Source organism: Lolium rigidum, chromosome 6 (genome assembly GCF_022539505.1).
Source record: "Lolium rigidum isolate FL_2022 chromosome 6, APGP_CSIRO_Lrig_0.1, whole genome shotgun sequence".
Lineage (NCBI taxonomy): Eukaryota > Viridiplantae > Streptophyta > Magnoliopsida > Poales > Poaceae > Lolium > Lolium rigidum.
In genome coordinates this window covers 46,681,563-46,697,511 of record NC_061513.1, presented here as the reverse complement: position 1 = coordinate 46,697,511, position 15,949 = coordinate 46,681,563, and the positions used below count along the sequence as shown (strand labels likewise).

The 15,949-nt window shown below is 47.2% G+C and overlaps 1 protein-coding gene and 1 pseudogene across 1 annotated transcript; both read left to right on the top strand.

The window, feature by feature from the left end:
* Positions 1-306: 306 nt before the first annotated feature.
* Positions 307-1,968, top strand: LOC124662558 (annotated as a pseudogene).
* A 2,890-nt stretch (positions 1,969-4,858) lies between these two features.
* LOC124662557 (uncharacterized protein At4g15970-like) lies at positions 4,859-7,044 on the top strand. The gene is made up of 2 exons (XM_047200379.1): positions 4,859-4,985; positions 6,125-7,044. The coding sequence occupies exons 1-2, from the start codon at positions 4,859-4,861 to the stop codon at positions 7,042-7,044; spliced, it is 1,047 nt and encodes a 348-aa protein (XP_047056335.1).
* The last annotated feature ends 8,905 nt before the right edge of the window (positions 7,045-15,949 follow it).

Sequence of the window (15,949 nt, the reverse complement as noted above, 5' to 3'; positions counted from 1 at the left end):
CTTGGATAGTCAGCAAGTAAAAGTAGCCCCGTATAGCTGGAGGCCTGGAGTGTAGAAATCAACTTCACATTGATATACACGCCCGTTGACAATCCTGCTAAACAAACACACATCCCCTCATCCAAAACATAACTTATCGTCGTATTTGGCTTGCCAATCACGTGACGTGATCGTGTACCGTCTTGGTATTAAGATCCAGTCGACTATATAACAGTGTTAGCTTCTCGATTGATCGGTCTTCATCCGGCCAACTAACCTGGCCCCTTTGCCTCCTCCGGCCCCTGGTTCGTTCTTTCCGTTCGAAAGATGGGGACAGGGAGCAAGGAGGGTAGCCTGAAGCTGAACAGCCAGCGAGCGTTGTCGTTCCTCCTCGGGGCAGCTCTGCCCACGATCCTCCTCTTCGCCTTGGCGACCGATCGGGTTGGCGAGCAGCTCTCCAGCGTCTCCGGCGGCTTGTGGGGGTACAAGTACAACGGTGGAACCCAGAACAACAATGGAACCCGGCCGGCAGCTCCTGCATTGCAGGAAGATGAGGTACAATAACCATCCATGGTATAGCTAGTATTACTCCGTGCGTGCTCGATTGCTTCTCCCAGCTTTTTGTTGCTTCGTTCTGCATGCCCCAGCTAGGGCTAAGAGCATCAAAAGAAATGCACGATCACCTGAAAGCTTCTGAAGTTTCAGTCAATCATTCATCCATAAAAAAGAACGACCATGATATGAGGATCTAAAAGTGTTCGTGATTGACTCAAAGATGAAGTTCCTTTTTTCCCCTTCATTCAATAGGCACTCGCCAATGGACCAAATTAGAACCGGGCATAAACCAATTTTTAGAGAAGGGGCAGAACTGAACCATTTGTGTGACATCTATATACTCAAATGGGTTTTCATGCAACCAACATTATTGTGTTTCTGAGGGAAACGATACATTTCTGAAGAAGTCTCATTCGGCACGCAGGAGAAATTTTCAGGCCTAGCCGAGCTGTTGCCGAGGGTGGCGACGGAGGACCGGACGGTGATCCTCACGTCGGTGAATGAGGCGTGGGCGCGGCCGGGCTCGCTCCTCGATATCTATCTCGAGAGCTTCAAAAACGGCGAGGACACAGCGCACCTCCTCGACCACCTCCTCGTGATCGCCCTCGACCCTGCCGGCCTCCGCCGTTGCGTCTCCGTGCACCCTCACTGCTACCTCCTCGAAAACGTGACCGCCGCCAACCTCAGCTCCGCCACACGGTTCATGTCCAAGCAGTACCTCGAGCTCGTCTGGACCAAGCTATCCCTTCAGCAGCGCGTCCTCGAGCTCGGCTACAACTTCCTCTTCACCGTACGTAAGATCGAATTAAATCATGAGCAGTCCTAGTAATTCTAACACGTACTCCATGGAGTTCACGGTGTTCGTTATCGGTCGATCGATCCATCTATTTTGCTTGCATTGCATGTAGGATGCTGACATGATAGTGCTTCGGAACCCGTTGCGGCGGATCCCGGTGTACGCGGACATGAGCGTGTCCACCGACGACTTCTCGCCGGCGCGGGCGCACCCGCTGGACAACCCGATCAACACGGGGCTCTACTACATGAAGGCGACGAGCAGGAACGTGGCCGTGCTCCGGTACTGGCGCGCGGCACGGGTGAGGTTCCCTCGCGCGCACGACCAGCAGGTGTTCGAGAAGATCAAGCGAGAACTGGTGGCGAAGCTCGGCGTCACGATCGAGCCCCTTGACACGGCCTACTTCGGTGGGTTCTGCGAGTACCACGACGACCTCAGCACCACCTGCACCATGCACGCCGATTGCTGCGTCCGCGTGGACAACAAAGTGGACGACCTTACGGATATGGCGGCCGACTGGAAGAGGTACACGGCCAGGGCGCCGGAGGAGAGGAAGAGGGGGGGGGGGGGACCTCACATGGACGGTGCCCGTCCGGTGCCGTGAGTCCGTCAAGTGGCGTAAACCTGTACACCCTTGATGCAGGTTAAGGTTGTTGTGGAGAAAATGCGCTTACTTGTCAAGAGTTTGACATGTGATGTTGCTTCCCCTTTGCAGACATGAATCTGAGTGTAATTCGGTGGAAACAGAATAAAAAAACTCACAACTGTATTATCCACCAATGCTCTTTCTATGACCTAGAGTCTTCAGAGAATTGTGAACCTACGCTGTGCTGTATCTTGTGCATCTATAAAGTTTCATCAGAACCGCCGTCTGGGACTATTTGCTGGATCGCGAGAACCGCCAAAATAGCCACAAACTAGACGATCCCCTCCGGCGAAAGAGGAGACCACCACAGCCATGGATTCCTCATGCTGCAGGACCACCCCAGGAGCACCGTCGGCTGCCAACGTCGAGGTCGTCGAGGTGCGGATGGCCCGGCCAAACCCATCTGGGCTCAGATCGGGCCCTCTTGCCCCAAGCCGCACCCGTCACCGGAAGACCCCCTAGATCCCAGGCCACCTCCGTCGCCTGCAGATGGTCGCAGATGGCCGGAGCGGGCGCCGCCGCTGCGCCTCCATGAGGACCGAGGATCTCCGCCGCTGCAACCACGCCACACGGGCTTTTCCCGGTGACGCATCCGGTAGTGGCGGCGGGAGGAGAGGCACCGAAGAGGATAGGAGGAGGAGAGGCGGCGGGGGCACCCCGCTGCGGCGCGGGGCGCCGCCGCACGGGGGGTGGGAGATGGGTTTCTCATGGGGGTCAATGCTATAATAAAGTCACAAAAGGAACAAATGATGTTTAAATAGTACATGAAACTATTCACTTATGTATGTTCTTTTTGCACAGGTCACATATGATCATATTTTGAAATAAAAATTTCCAGGTTCATGCTGGCGTGCTGTTGACGTGGGAGTTAGAAATCTCTGTGGTGTAATTTTCCTTCACGTCCCCGGCAACGGCGCCAGAAATTTAGCTTGATACGCGTAAAGCACACGCCCGTTGGGAACCCCAAGTGGAAGGTATGATGCGTATAGAAGCAAGTTTCTCTCAGTAAGAAACCAAGGTTTATCGAACCAGTAGGAGCCAAGAAGCACGTTGAAGGTTGATGGCGGCGGAGTGTAGTGCGGCGCAACACCAGGGATTCCGGCGCCAACGTGGAACCTGCACAACACAATCACGTAACTTTGCCCCAACGTAACAGCGAGATTGTCAATCTCACCGGCTTGCTGTAAACAAAGGATTAGATGTATAGTGTGGATGATGATGATTGTTTGCAAAGAACAGTAAAGAATAATTGCAGCAGTTTGTATTTCAGATGTAAAGAATAGGACCGGGTCCACAGTTCACTAGTGGTGTCTCTCCCATAAGATAGCAGATGTTGGGTGAACAAATTACAGTTGGGCAATTGACAAATAAAGAAGGCATAACAATGCACATACATATATCATGATGAGTACTATGAGATTTAATCAGGGCATTACGACAAAGTACATAGACCGCTATCCAGCATGCATCTATGCCTAAAAAGTCCACTTTCAAGTTATCATCCGAACCCCTTCCAGTATTAAGTTGTAAACAACAGACAATTGCATTAAGTATTGTGCCTAATGTAATCAACACAAATATCCTTAGACAAAGCATCGATGTTTTATCCCTAGTAGCAACAGCACATCCACAACCTTAGAACTTTCTGTCACTGTCCCAGATTTAATGGAGGCATAAACCCACTATCGAGCATAAATACTCCCTCTTGGAGTCACAAGTATCAACTTGGCCAGAACCTCTACTAGCAACGGAGAGCATGCAAGAACATAAATAACATATATGATAGATTAATAATCAACTTGACATAGTATTCAAGATTCATCGGATCCCAACAAACACAACATGAAGGATTAGAAATAGATGATCTTGATCATGATAGGCAGCTCACAAGATCTAAACATGATAGCACAATGAGGAGAAGACAACCATCTAGTTACTGCTATGGACCCATAGTCCAGGGGTGGACTACTCACACATCAATCCGGAGGCGATCATGGCGATGAAGAGACCTCCGGGAGATGATTCCCCTCTCCGGTAGGGTGCCGGAGGCGATCTCCTGAATCCCCCGAGATGGGATTGGCGGCGGCATCTCTGGAAGGTTTTCCGTATCGTGGCTCTTGGTACCGGGGGTTTCGCGACGGAGGCTTTAGGTAGGCGGAAGGGCAGGTCAAGAGGCACCACGGGGGCCCCACACAACAGGGCCGCGCGGGCCCCTTGCTGGCCGCGCCGCCCTGTTGTGGCGGCGCCTCGTGGCCCCACTTCGTGACTCCTTCGGTCTTCTGGAAGCTTCGTGCAAAAATAGGACCCTGGGCGTTGATTTCGTCCAATTCCGAGAATATTTCCTTACTAGGATTTCTGAAACCAAAAACAGCAGAAAACAGCAACTGGCTCTTCGGCATCTCGTCAATAGGTTAGTGCCGAAAAATGCATAATAATGACATATAATGTGTATAAAACATGTGAGTATCATCATAAAAGTAGCATGGAACATAAGAAATTATAGATACGTTTGAGACGTATCAGTTCACAACATATACCATAATCAATGTCCACAATTTTGGTTTACATTTTCCGGACACTTGGAAGTGTCACAAAAAAATAAGGTGTACCCGCAACTAGTTGCGGAATATTTACACTCATAGAAAGCTATGGACACCAGGTCCTCATATGTCACAACGCCTACAATCTTTAGAAAGTAATAATTGCTGTTTTCCGATGCATATATTCCATATAGCCACCAACTCACTACCTCCATCTAATTATTAATCACTGCCTGGGATAGCTGCGTACCACAATATGGCCCATAGCCCTATAAATTCACTGCAACTGTAGATAGATCTCCCGGACGCATATATGATCGTTTTGGTGTTGCACATCACCAGATGGAGTTCCACAACGGGAGCTTTGGCCACATTTTCAAGCTGTGGCTTGCCGCCACCCTTGCTTTCCTCCTGCTATTGTTGCTCGTCAGCCAGGGGTGGTCGCCGGTGGACATGATGGCAGCGTCTCGTCGGCAACGAGCAACAACTCCCACAGGCAGAAACTCTGACGAGGTATAGTGTTTCATGTGCTTGGTCTCGGTATGGTGATGTGCATTTCGTTTGGGTTTAGCATGGTCCGGTAAGATTTTAGAAAATAGTCATTGCAGCTAGCTAGGCTTGTTCATTCAGCTCTCGGCCGACCCCGTGAGCTCTAGCATCTTTTATAACGAATCAGGATGCCCTGTTTTCCATTAATTTCATATTTGAAACAAGCAGCTCAAAAGCAAATCTAGCATCTTTTTCCAACTGCTAAACAAATCTTCAGGCTAATCAGTCGATAAAGTTTGAAATATTTTAATTTAGGATTAATAAATATGTCTTTATAAATCGGAAAATCCATCCAGATAAATAAATATCTTTGTACCGTTTGCTCTTTGTGTATAAATAAGTAAAATCCCACCGATGCTTTGCCTACTGTACAGGTCAAGAAAATATAAAAAAAAAAGAGGTATTTGCGTGGACCCAACAATTAATTAGGATGTTCAAATGGACTTGTTGCAAGGGAATAATAACTGTGAGTAGAACATATGAGGAATAAAACATTTTTATAGCTAGGAAAATACAACATTTATTAATGATCACTTTTTTGTGAAACTTTATTAATGATCACTGAAATGGTCAATAAACACATGGAAGTTTATATGATGATTTTTTTTTTTGGAACGAGTAGGAAGACTTTTTCAACAAGCACAAATTGGCACGTGACAAAAAGGAACACTGCCGTTTTAGGCAGTATCATATTGGACCCTGTGTAAGAAAGAAGACGCAGCATATATAACAACTGTACAGTATAGCTATCTTTGGATTTGCGTAGTTCTCTTTTCCAGGAAAGTTACTCTGGAAGAGTTCTTGGTGGGTGACCTGAAAAGGAAAGAAAAAACGTCTAGCTCTCACATCTTTTTTTGTGCTTGTAAAAGGAGCACGAGTCCAACGCTTTCCGAAACGCCCAAATATTCAAATATTGCTCAAAATTAATTTTGTAATCATCATTAATTGTGCAGTACATTAATCTACTTCAATACAGTACAATAACCATCTTGTTCCTGCATACAGAAAAATGAAGAGATAATTCTTGACTTGGACTGCACTCCCAGTCCAATTTTGCAGGTTTAGCCGAGCTTCTGCCCAAGGTTGCCACGGACGACCGGACGGTGATCATCACGTCGGTGAACGAGGCGTTCGCGCGGCCGGGTTCCCTCCTCGACCTCTTCCGTGAGAGCTTCTACGCCGGAGAGAAGATCAACCACCTCCTGGACCACGTCCTCGTCGTGGCCGTCGACGCCGCGGCGTACCACCACTGCCGGCGCGTGCACCCATTCTGCTACCTTCTCCAAGCGAACACATCCATGAACCTGAGCTCCGCCAGTAACTACATGAGCGACGCCTACGTGGAGCTCGTCTGGGCCAAGCTCGAGCTGCAGCAGCGGGTCCTCCAGCTGGGCTACAACTTCCTCTACACGGACGTGGACATCGTGTGGTTCCGCGACCCGTTCCGGCACATCGGGGTGCACGCGGACATGGCCACCTCCTCCGACCTGTACTTCGGCGACCCCGACGACATCGACCGCAGCTGGCCCAACACCGGGTTCTACTACGTTAAGGCGACGAACCGGACCGTGGAGATGCTGCGGCGGTGGCGGGCGGCGAGGTGGCGGTTCCCGCGAGGCCACGAGCAGACCATCTTCAACCACATCAAGCACGAGCTCACCGCCGCCGACGGCGACCTGCGGGTGCGGCTCCAGTTCCTCGACACGGCCCGCTTCGGCGGCTTCTGCCAGCTCTTCCGCAACGACATGGCGAAGGCGTGCACCATGCACGCCAACTGCTGCGTGAGCCTGGGGAACAAGCTGAGCGACCTCCGGGACGTGCTCGGGCAGTGGAGGAACTACACGGTGATCAAGCCGGCGGAGAGGAAGAAGGCGCAGGAAGCCGGGAGGATCTTCGAGTGGCGCGTCCCGGCCAAGTGCGGGACGCCGGACAAGAGGGCGGCGCGGCCACCTGATTCGGACCGGCGCGCGATCAGTTGATCAATCGACTGCTGATGCATATCGTGGCGTGCTGCTTTGGACTTTTGACTTGTCGTAGAAAAGCTAATGCATTTTAGACATTGCAATTTGTATGAGTTTGACCAGACTTGGACTCCCCAAGCCTTCTGGCTCAAGGCTACAGACGGGCCTACAACCGAAAGACGAGTTTTGTTTTCAACTTCCAACTTCGGAAGCAACCAAGAATTCGGTACGCAAATTGACTTAGCAACCCCAAACGTTTAGAAAGAGAGAGGGAGATGAACAAAAAGTATGCGCACGTAACTGGTATTCCCCTTCGTTGAAAAATATAGTAAACGGTGTGTTGTTTTACCGAATCAGACAAACTCAACAGGAGCAGCCCGAAGGAAACAGCCAAAGCCGGAATTTCACGTCCGAGCACGCGCACATCAGGGCATCATTGCTTGGCAGCTTGAACATATTTGGTCGTCGTTTGAAGAGATCAACACAAAAACAGCCATCCAAAGTTTCCTACCCGTGTCTAAAAATACCTGTCTCACTTTTATCTAGATATCAAGATGTATTTTAGTTAGAGATACATGTATATATGTAGATAAAATTGAGACATCTATTTTTAGACGGATAAAGTAGTAGTTTAAATACCTAACTACACACCGGCTGTCCGGGTAGTTGACTAGTTGCACCTTGTACGCAGTTTCCATTTTGACTCGCCGGCGCCGCTCTGTGGTGGACATGTCGACGATCGACATGGTGGGCAGCCTGAGCCTGAGAATGCAGCACAACGGCGTCAGCCACTCGGTTTCGTTCCTCCTCGAGGCCCTCCTCCCCACCTTCGTGTTCTTCTTCTTCGCCTCTGGGCTCCGACCGGCTCGGAGAGAAGTTGGCAAGCATCTCGAACTTGGGGGCTTTTTTTTTTGAAATGGGGGAAATATCGCCCCAGCTTCTGCATCCAAGAGATGCACACGACTTTTTTTATTAGATTATTCACAACACCTTACAAGAGTAATGCAAAAGATCAAACTCGAAGCCACCTCGCTAAACCTACAGGGGATGAAGGGGGTGACAATTCACCAACTCATATCATCCAAAAACCAAATGCCTTCCCAGGCCGCCCAATAGCAGATGAGAAGCACATCCAGTCAAGCAGACTCTCAGCATACGTCAACACACACGCCATAGAAGTTGCTACCACCGTCTTCCTCGACTCCATCTTCAAGAGACATCATCGCATTGACCATGCCAGACCTGCCATCGATGTCCCCATGGCGCCAGACGACTCCACCATCCTGCGCATGTCCATCACACTGCATCCGTCCCGAGACACCACTGCACCATGTCGCGGCGACTCGACGACACTGATGCGTGTAGTTGACACGTCCGTTGGGAACCCCAAGAGGAAGGTGTGATGCGCACAGCGGCAAGTTTCCCTCAGTAAGAAACCAAGGTTTAATCGAACCAGTAGGAGTCAAGAAGCACGTTGAAGGTTGATGGCGGCGGGATGTAGTGCGGCGCAACACCTGAGATTCCGGCGCCAACGTGGAACCTGCACAACACAACCAAAGTACTTTGCCCCAACGAAACAGTGAGGTTGTCAATCTCACCGGCTTGCTGTAACAAAGGATTAACCGTATTGTGTGGAAGATGATTGTTTGCAAGAAAACAGTAAAACAAGTATTGCAGCAGATTTGTATTTCAGTATAAAAGAATGAACCGGGGTCAATAGTTCACTAGAGGTGTCTCTCCCATAAGATAAAAGCATGTTGGGTGAACAAATTACAGTCGGGCAATTGACAAATAGAGAGGGCATAACAATGACATACATGTCATGATAAATATAGTGAGATTTAATTGGGCATTACGACAAAGTACATAAACCGCTATCCAGTATGCATCTATGCCTAAAAAGTCCACCTTCAGGTTATCGTCCGAACCCCTTCCAGTATTAAGTTGCAAAACAACAGACAATTGCATTAAGTATGGTGCGTAATGTAATCAATAACTACATCCTCGGACATAGCATCAATGTTTTATCCCTAGTGGCAACAGCACATCTATAACCTTAGGGGTTTCTGTCACTCCCCCAGATTCACGGAGACATGAACCCACTATCGAGCATAAAGACTCCCTCTTGGAGTTAATAGCGAAAACTTGGCCAGAGCCTCTACTAATAACGGAGAGCATGCAAGATCATAAACAACACATAGGTAATAACTTGATAATTAACATAACATAGTATTCTCTATCCATCGGATCCCGACAAACACAACATATAGTATTACGGATAGATGATCTTGATCATGTTAGGCAGCTCACAAGATCCAACAATGAAACACAATGAGGAGAAGACAACCATCTAGCTACCGCTATGGACCCATAGTCCAGGGGTGAACTACTCACTCATCACTCCGGAGGCGACCATGGCGGTGAAGAATCCTCCGGGAGATGAATCCCCTCTCCGGCAGGGTGCCGGAGGAGATCTCCAGAATCCCCCGAGATGGGATTAGCGGCGGCGGCGGCTCAGTAAGGTTTTCCGTATCGTGGCTCTCCGTACTGGGGGTTTCGCGACGGAGGCTATTTGTAGGCGGAAGGGCAGGTAAAGAGGCGGCACAAGGGGCCCACACCACAGGCCGGCGCGACCAGGGCCTGGGCCGCGCCGCCCTGGTGTGTCGCCACCTCGTGGCCCCACTTCGACTCTCCTTCGGTCTTCTGGAAGCTTCGTGGCAAAATAGGACCCTGGGCGTTGATTTCATCCAATTCCGAGAATATTTCGTTACTAGGATTTCTGAAACCAAAAACAGCAGAAAACAGCAACTGGCTCTTCGGCATCTTGTTAATAGGTTAGTTCCGAGAAAATGCACGAATATGACATAAAGTGTGCATAAAACATGTAGATATCATCAATAATGTGGCATGGAACATAAAAAATTATCGATACGTTGGAGACGTATCAGCATCCCCAAGCTTAGTTCTGCTCGTCCCGAGCAGGTAAAACGATAACAAAGATAATTTCTGAAGTGACATGCCATCATAACCTTGATCATACTGTAGGATAACGTAGCATAGAAAACAAAAATTTTCCTACCGCGAACACGCAATCCAAGCCAAGATGCAATCTAGAAGACGGTAGCAACGAGGGGGTATCGAGTCTCACCCTTGAAGAGATTCCAAAGCCTACAAGATGAGGCTCTTGTTGCTGCGGTAGACGTTCACTTGCCGCTTGCAAAAGCGCGTAGAAGATCTTGATCACGATCGGTTCCGGCGCCACGAACGGGCAGCACCTCCGTACTCGGTCACACGTTCGGTTGTTGATGAAGACGACGTCCACCTCCCGTTCCAGCCGGGCAGCGGAAGTAGTAGCTCCTCTTGAATCCGACAGCACGACGGCGTGGTGTCGGTGGTGGTGGAGAAGTCCGGCGGAGCTTCGCTAAGCGTGCGGGAAGTGGAGGAGCGAGGCGGCTAGGGTTTGGGGAGAGGGGCGCCGGCCACTATAGGGGTGCGGCCACCTTGGTGGTGTTTGAGGTGGCCGGCCCCCTCCCCTTGTCCCTCATTATATAGGTGGAACCCCAAGAGGTGGTGTCCAAGTCTTCGAATAAGACCCGAACCAAATCCTTCCATAGGAGGGGTAATCCTAGCCCAACTAGGACTCCCACCCAAAGGTGGGATTCCCACCTCCCATGTGGGGGGTGGCCGGCCCCTAAGGGGGAGTCCACTTGGGACTCCTCCCCACTAGGGTTGGCCGGCCATGGGGGTGGAGTCCCTTGTGGACTCCACCTTCCTTGGTGGTTTCTTCCGGACTTTTCTAGAACCTTCTAGAACCTTCCATAGAACCTTCCGCGACATTTTATTCACATAAAATGACATCCTATATATGAATCTTATTCTCCGGACCATTCCGGAACTCCTCGTGATGTCCGGGATCACATCCGGGACTCCGAACAAATATTCCAACTTCATTCCATATTCAAGAACTACCATTTCAACATCCAACTTTAAGTGTGTCACCCTACGGTTCGAGAACTATGCGGACATGGTTGAGTACTCACTCCGACCAATAACCAATAGCGGGATCCGGAGATCCATAATGGCTCCCACATATTCAACGATGACTTTAGTGATCGAATGAACCATTCACATACATTACCAATTCCCTTTGTCTCGCGATATTTTACTTGTCCGAGGTTTGATCTTCGGTATCACTCTATACCTTGTTCAACCTCGTCTCCTGACAAGTACTCTTTTACTCGTACCGTGGTATGTGGTCTCTTATGAACTCATTCATATGCTTGCAAGACATTAGACGACATTCCACCGAGAGGGCCCAGAGTATATCTATCCGTCATCGGGATGGACAAATCCCACTATTGATCCATATGCCTCAACTCATACTTTCCGGATACTTAATCCCACCTTTATAGCCACCCATTTACGCAGTGGTGTTTGGTGTAATCAAAGTACCTTTCCGGTATAAGTGATTTACATGATCTCATGGTCATAAGGACTAGGTAACTATGTATCGAAAGCTTATAGCAAATAACTTAATGACGAGATCTTATGCTACGCTTAATTGGGTGTGTCCATTACATCATTCATATAATGATATAACCTTGTTATTAATAACATCCAATGTTCATGATTATGAAACTAATCATCCATTAATCAACAAGCTAGTTTAAGAGGCATACTAGGGACTTCTTGTTGTCTACATATCACACATGTACTAATGTTTCGGTTAATACAATTCTAGCATGATATATAAACATTTATCATAAACATAAAGATATAAATAATAACCACTTTATTATTGCCTCTAGGGCATATCTCCTTCAGTCTCCCACTTGCACTAGAGTCAATAATCTAGATTACATTGTAATATACCTAACACCCATGGCATTCTGGTGTTGGTCATGCTTTGCCCTAGGGAGAGCTTTAGTCAACGGATCCGCTACATTCGGATCGGTGTGTACTTTGCAAATCTTTACTTCTCCATCTTCGATGTACTCGCGAATCGAGTGGTAACGCAGCTTGATATGCTTCAGCCTCTTGTGTGACCTTGGCTCTTGTGCATTGGCGATGGCACCCATGTTATCACAGTAAATGATTAATGGGTCCAATGCACTAGGAACCACACCGAGCTCTACAATGAACCTCTTCATCCATACCGCTTCTGATGAAGCCTCTGAAGCCGCTATGTACTCGATTCTCGTTGAAGACTTCGCCACCGTGCACCGCTTCGAGCTTGCCCAGCTCATCGCAGCACCATTCAATATAAACACGTACCCGCATTGTGACTTAGAGTCATCGGGATCGGTGTTCCAACTTGCATCGGTGTAACTTGTTTACAACGAGCTCTTGGTCACCTCCATAACAAAGAAACATATCCTTAGTTCTTTTCAAGTACTTCGTGATATTCTTGACCGCTGTCCAAGTGTTCCATTCCCGGATCACTTTGATATCTCGCTAGTCAAACTAACAAGCATGTGCTATATCCGGTCTTGTACATAGCATGGCATACATAATAGAGCCTACTCGCCGAAGCATAGGGGATATTGATTCATCCTTTCTCTTTCTTCTGCCGTAGCCGGTCCTTGAGTCTTACTCAAGACCTTGCCTCGGTAACATAGGTAAAAACCCTTTCTTACTTTCGTCCATTCTAAACTTCTTTAGAATCTTGTCCAGGTATGTACTCGTGATAGCCCTATTAGGCGTCTTGATCTATCTCTATAAATCTTGATGCCTAATATATATGATGCTTCACCAAGGTCTTTCATTGAAAAACTATTATTCAAATAACCCTTTACATCGCTTAATAGTTCTATATCATTCCCGATCAATAATATGTCATCTACATATAATATCAGGAATGCTACGGAGCTCCCACTCACTTTCTTGTAAATACAGGCCTCTCCATGACACTGTATAAACCCGAAGTCTTTGATCACCTTATCAAAGCGTCGGTTCCAACTTCTCGATGCTTGCTTCAGTCCATAGATTGAACGCTGAAGTTTGCATACTTTGTCAGCATTTTTAGGATCGACAAAACCTTTGGGTTGTACCATATACAACTCTTCCTCAATGTCTCCATTAAGGAACGCCGTTTTGACATCCATCTCGCCAAATCTCATAATCGAAAAATGCAGCTATTGCTAACAAAATCCTCACAGATTTTAGCTTCGCTACGGGTGAGAAAGTCTCATCGTAGTCAACTCCTTGAATTTGTCGGAAACCCTTTGCGACAAGTCGAGCTTTATAGACAGTAATATTACCATCGACATCTGTTTTTCTCTTGAAGATCCATTTATTCTCGACAGCCTTTCGGCTATCGTGTAAGTCTACCAAAGTCCATACTTTGTTATCATACATGGATCCCATTTCGGATTTCATGGCTTCTTGCCATTTGTTGGAATCTGGGCTCATCATCGCTTCTTCATACGTCGCAGGGTCCTCATCATTGTTATCCACAATCATGACATTTAGACAAGGATCATACCAATCGGGAGTGGCACGTTCCCTTGTCGATCTGCGAGGTTCAGTAGTTTCCTCGTTCGAAGTTTCATGATCATTATCATTAGCTTCCTCTCGTTGCCGGTGTAGGCGGTACAGGTACAACTTCCGGCATCGCGCTACTCCGATCAACGAGTATAGATTCATTAATCTCATCGAGTTCTACTTTTCTTCCAGTCACTTCTTTAGTGAGAAATTCTTTCTCAAGAAAGGTTCCGTTCTTAGCAACAAAGATTTTGCCTTCGGATCTGTGATAGAAAGTGTACCCTATAGTTTCCTTAGGGTATCCTATGAAGACGCATTTCTCCGCTTTGGGTTCTAGCTTGTCCGGTTGTAACTTTTTTACATAGGCTTCGCAACCCCAAACTTTAAGGAACGACAGCCTTAGGTTTCTTATTAAACCATAATTCATACGGTGTCGTTTCTACGGATTTTGATGGTGCTCTATTTAAAGTGAATGCGGCTGTCTCTAATGCATAACTCCAAAATGATAACGGCAAATCAGTAAGAGACATCATAGAACGAACCATATCTAAGAGAGTTCGATTACGACGTTCGGACACACCGTTTCGTTGTGGTGTTCCCGGCGGTGTCAATTGTGAAAGTATTCCGCATTTCTTTAAATGCATGCCAAACTCATAACTCAGATATTCACCTCCGCGATCGGATCGTAGAAATTTAATCTTCTTGTTACGTTGATTTTCTACTTCACTTTGGAATTCCTTAAACTTCTCAAAAGTTTCGGATTTATGTTTCATGAAATAGATATACCCATATCTACTCGGATCATCCGTGAAGGTTAGAACATAACGATAACCACCGCGCGATGCTACACTCATTGGTCCGCACACATCGGTATGTATGATTTCCAATAAGTCAGCAGCTCGCTCCATCATACCAGTAAAATGGAGTCTTAGTCATTTTTCCCATTAGACATGCTTCGCATCTATCAAGTGACTCAAAGTCAAGTGATTCAAGTAATCCATCAGTATGGAGTTTCTTCATGCGTTTCACTCCAATATGACCAAGACGACAATGCCACATATAAGTAGAATTATCATTCAATTTAATTCGCTTAGCATCAATGTTATGTATATGCGTATCACTACTATCGAGATCTAACAGAAATAAGCCATTCTTTTGTGGTGCTCGACCATAAAAGATATTATTCATAAAAATAGAACAACCATTATTCTCAGACTTGAATGAATAACCGTCTTGCATTAAACAAGATCCAGATATAATGTTCATGCTCAACGCAGGTACATAATAACAATTATTTAGGCTTAAAACTAATCCCGAAGGTAGATGTAGAGGAAGTGTGCCGATCGCGATCACATTGACCTTGGATCCGTTTCCAACGCGCATCGTCACTTCATCTTTCAAGCAGTTGTCGTTTATTCTTTAGTTCCTGTTTCGAGTTACAAATATGAGCAACCGAACCAAGTATCAAATACCCGTGTACTAGAACGAGAACTAGTGAGATAAACATCTATAACATGTATATCGATATACCTTCTTTCTTCTTCTTGACAAGGCCGCTCTTCGGATCCGCCAAATACTTGGAGCAATTACGCTTCCAGATGTCCCTTCTCCTTGCAGTAATAGCACTCAGCATCGGCTTAGGGCCGTTCTTAGGTTTCATAGGAGGCGTGGCAGCTTTCTTGCCACCCTTCTTGAATTTTCCCTTAGACTTGCCCTCGTTTCTTGAAACCGGTGGTCTTGTTGACCATCAACACTTGGTGCTCTTTCTTGATCTCAATCTCAGCAGCTTTTAGCATGCCAAAGAGTTCGTGTAACTCCTTGTTCATGTTCTCGCATATTGTAGTTCATCACAAAGTTCTTGTAACTTGGTGGCGTTGATTGAAGGACACGATTAATCCCCGACTCGTTAGGAATCACTATTCCCAAGTCACCGAGTTTCTTCGCATGCCCGGTCATGGCGAGCATGTGCTCACTAATGGAGCTGCCTTCTTCCATCATACAGCTCGAAGAAATGTTTCGATGCTTCATAGCATTCCACGGCCGCATGAGTCTCAAAAATAGCTTTCAGCTCATTCATCAACTCATGAGGATCGTGGTGCTCAAAACGTTTTTGAAGATCGGATTCCGGATCGCACATGATGGCACACTGAACTTGAGAGTACCGAGTTTTCCGAGTCTCGTAAACAGCTTTTACTTCATCGGTTTCAGCTTCGCAGGAGGGTCACCTAGCGGTGCATCAAGCACATATTGCAGATTTCCGCCGAGAGGAAGATCCTCACATGACGGAACCAGTCGGTGAAGTTGCTACCGTTGCTCTTAAGCTTTTCTTTCTCTAGGAACTGGTTAAAATTGATTGAGGACGCCATCTCTACAACATATATTTGCAATAGTTTAGACTAAGTTTATGACAAATTGAGTTCAAATTTTAATTCAACATAAT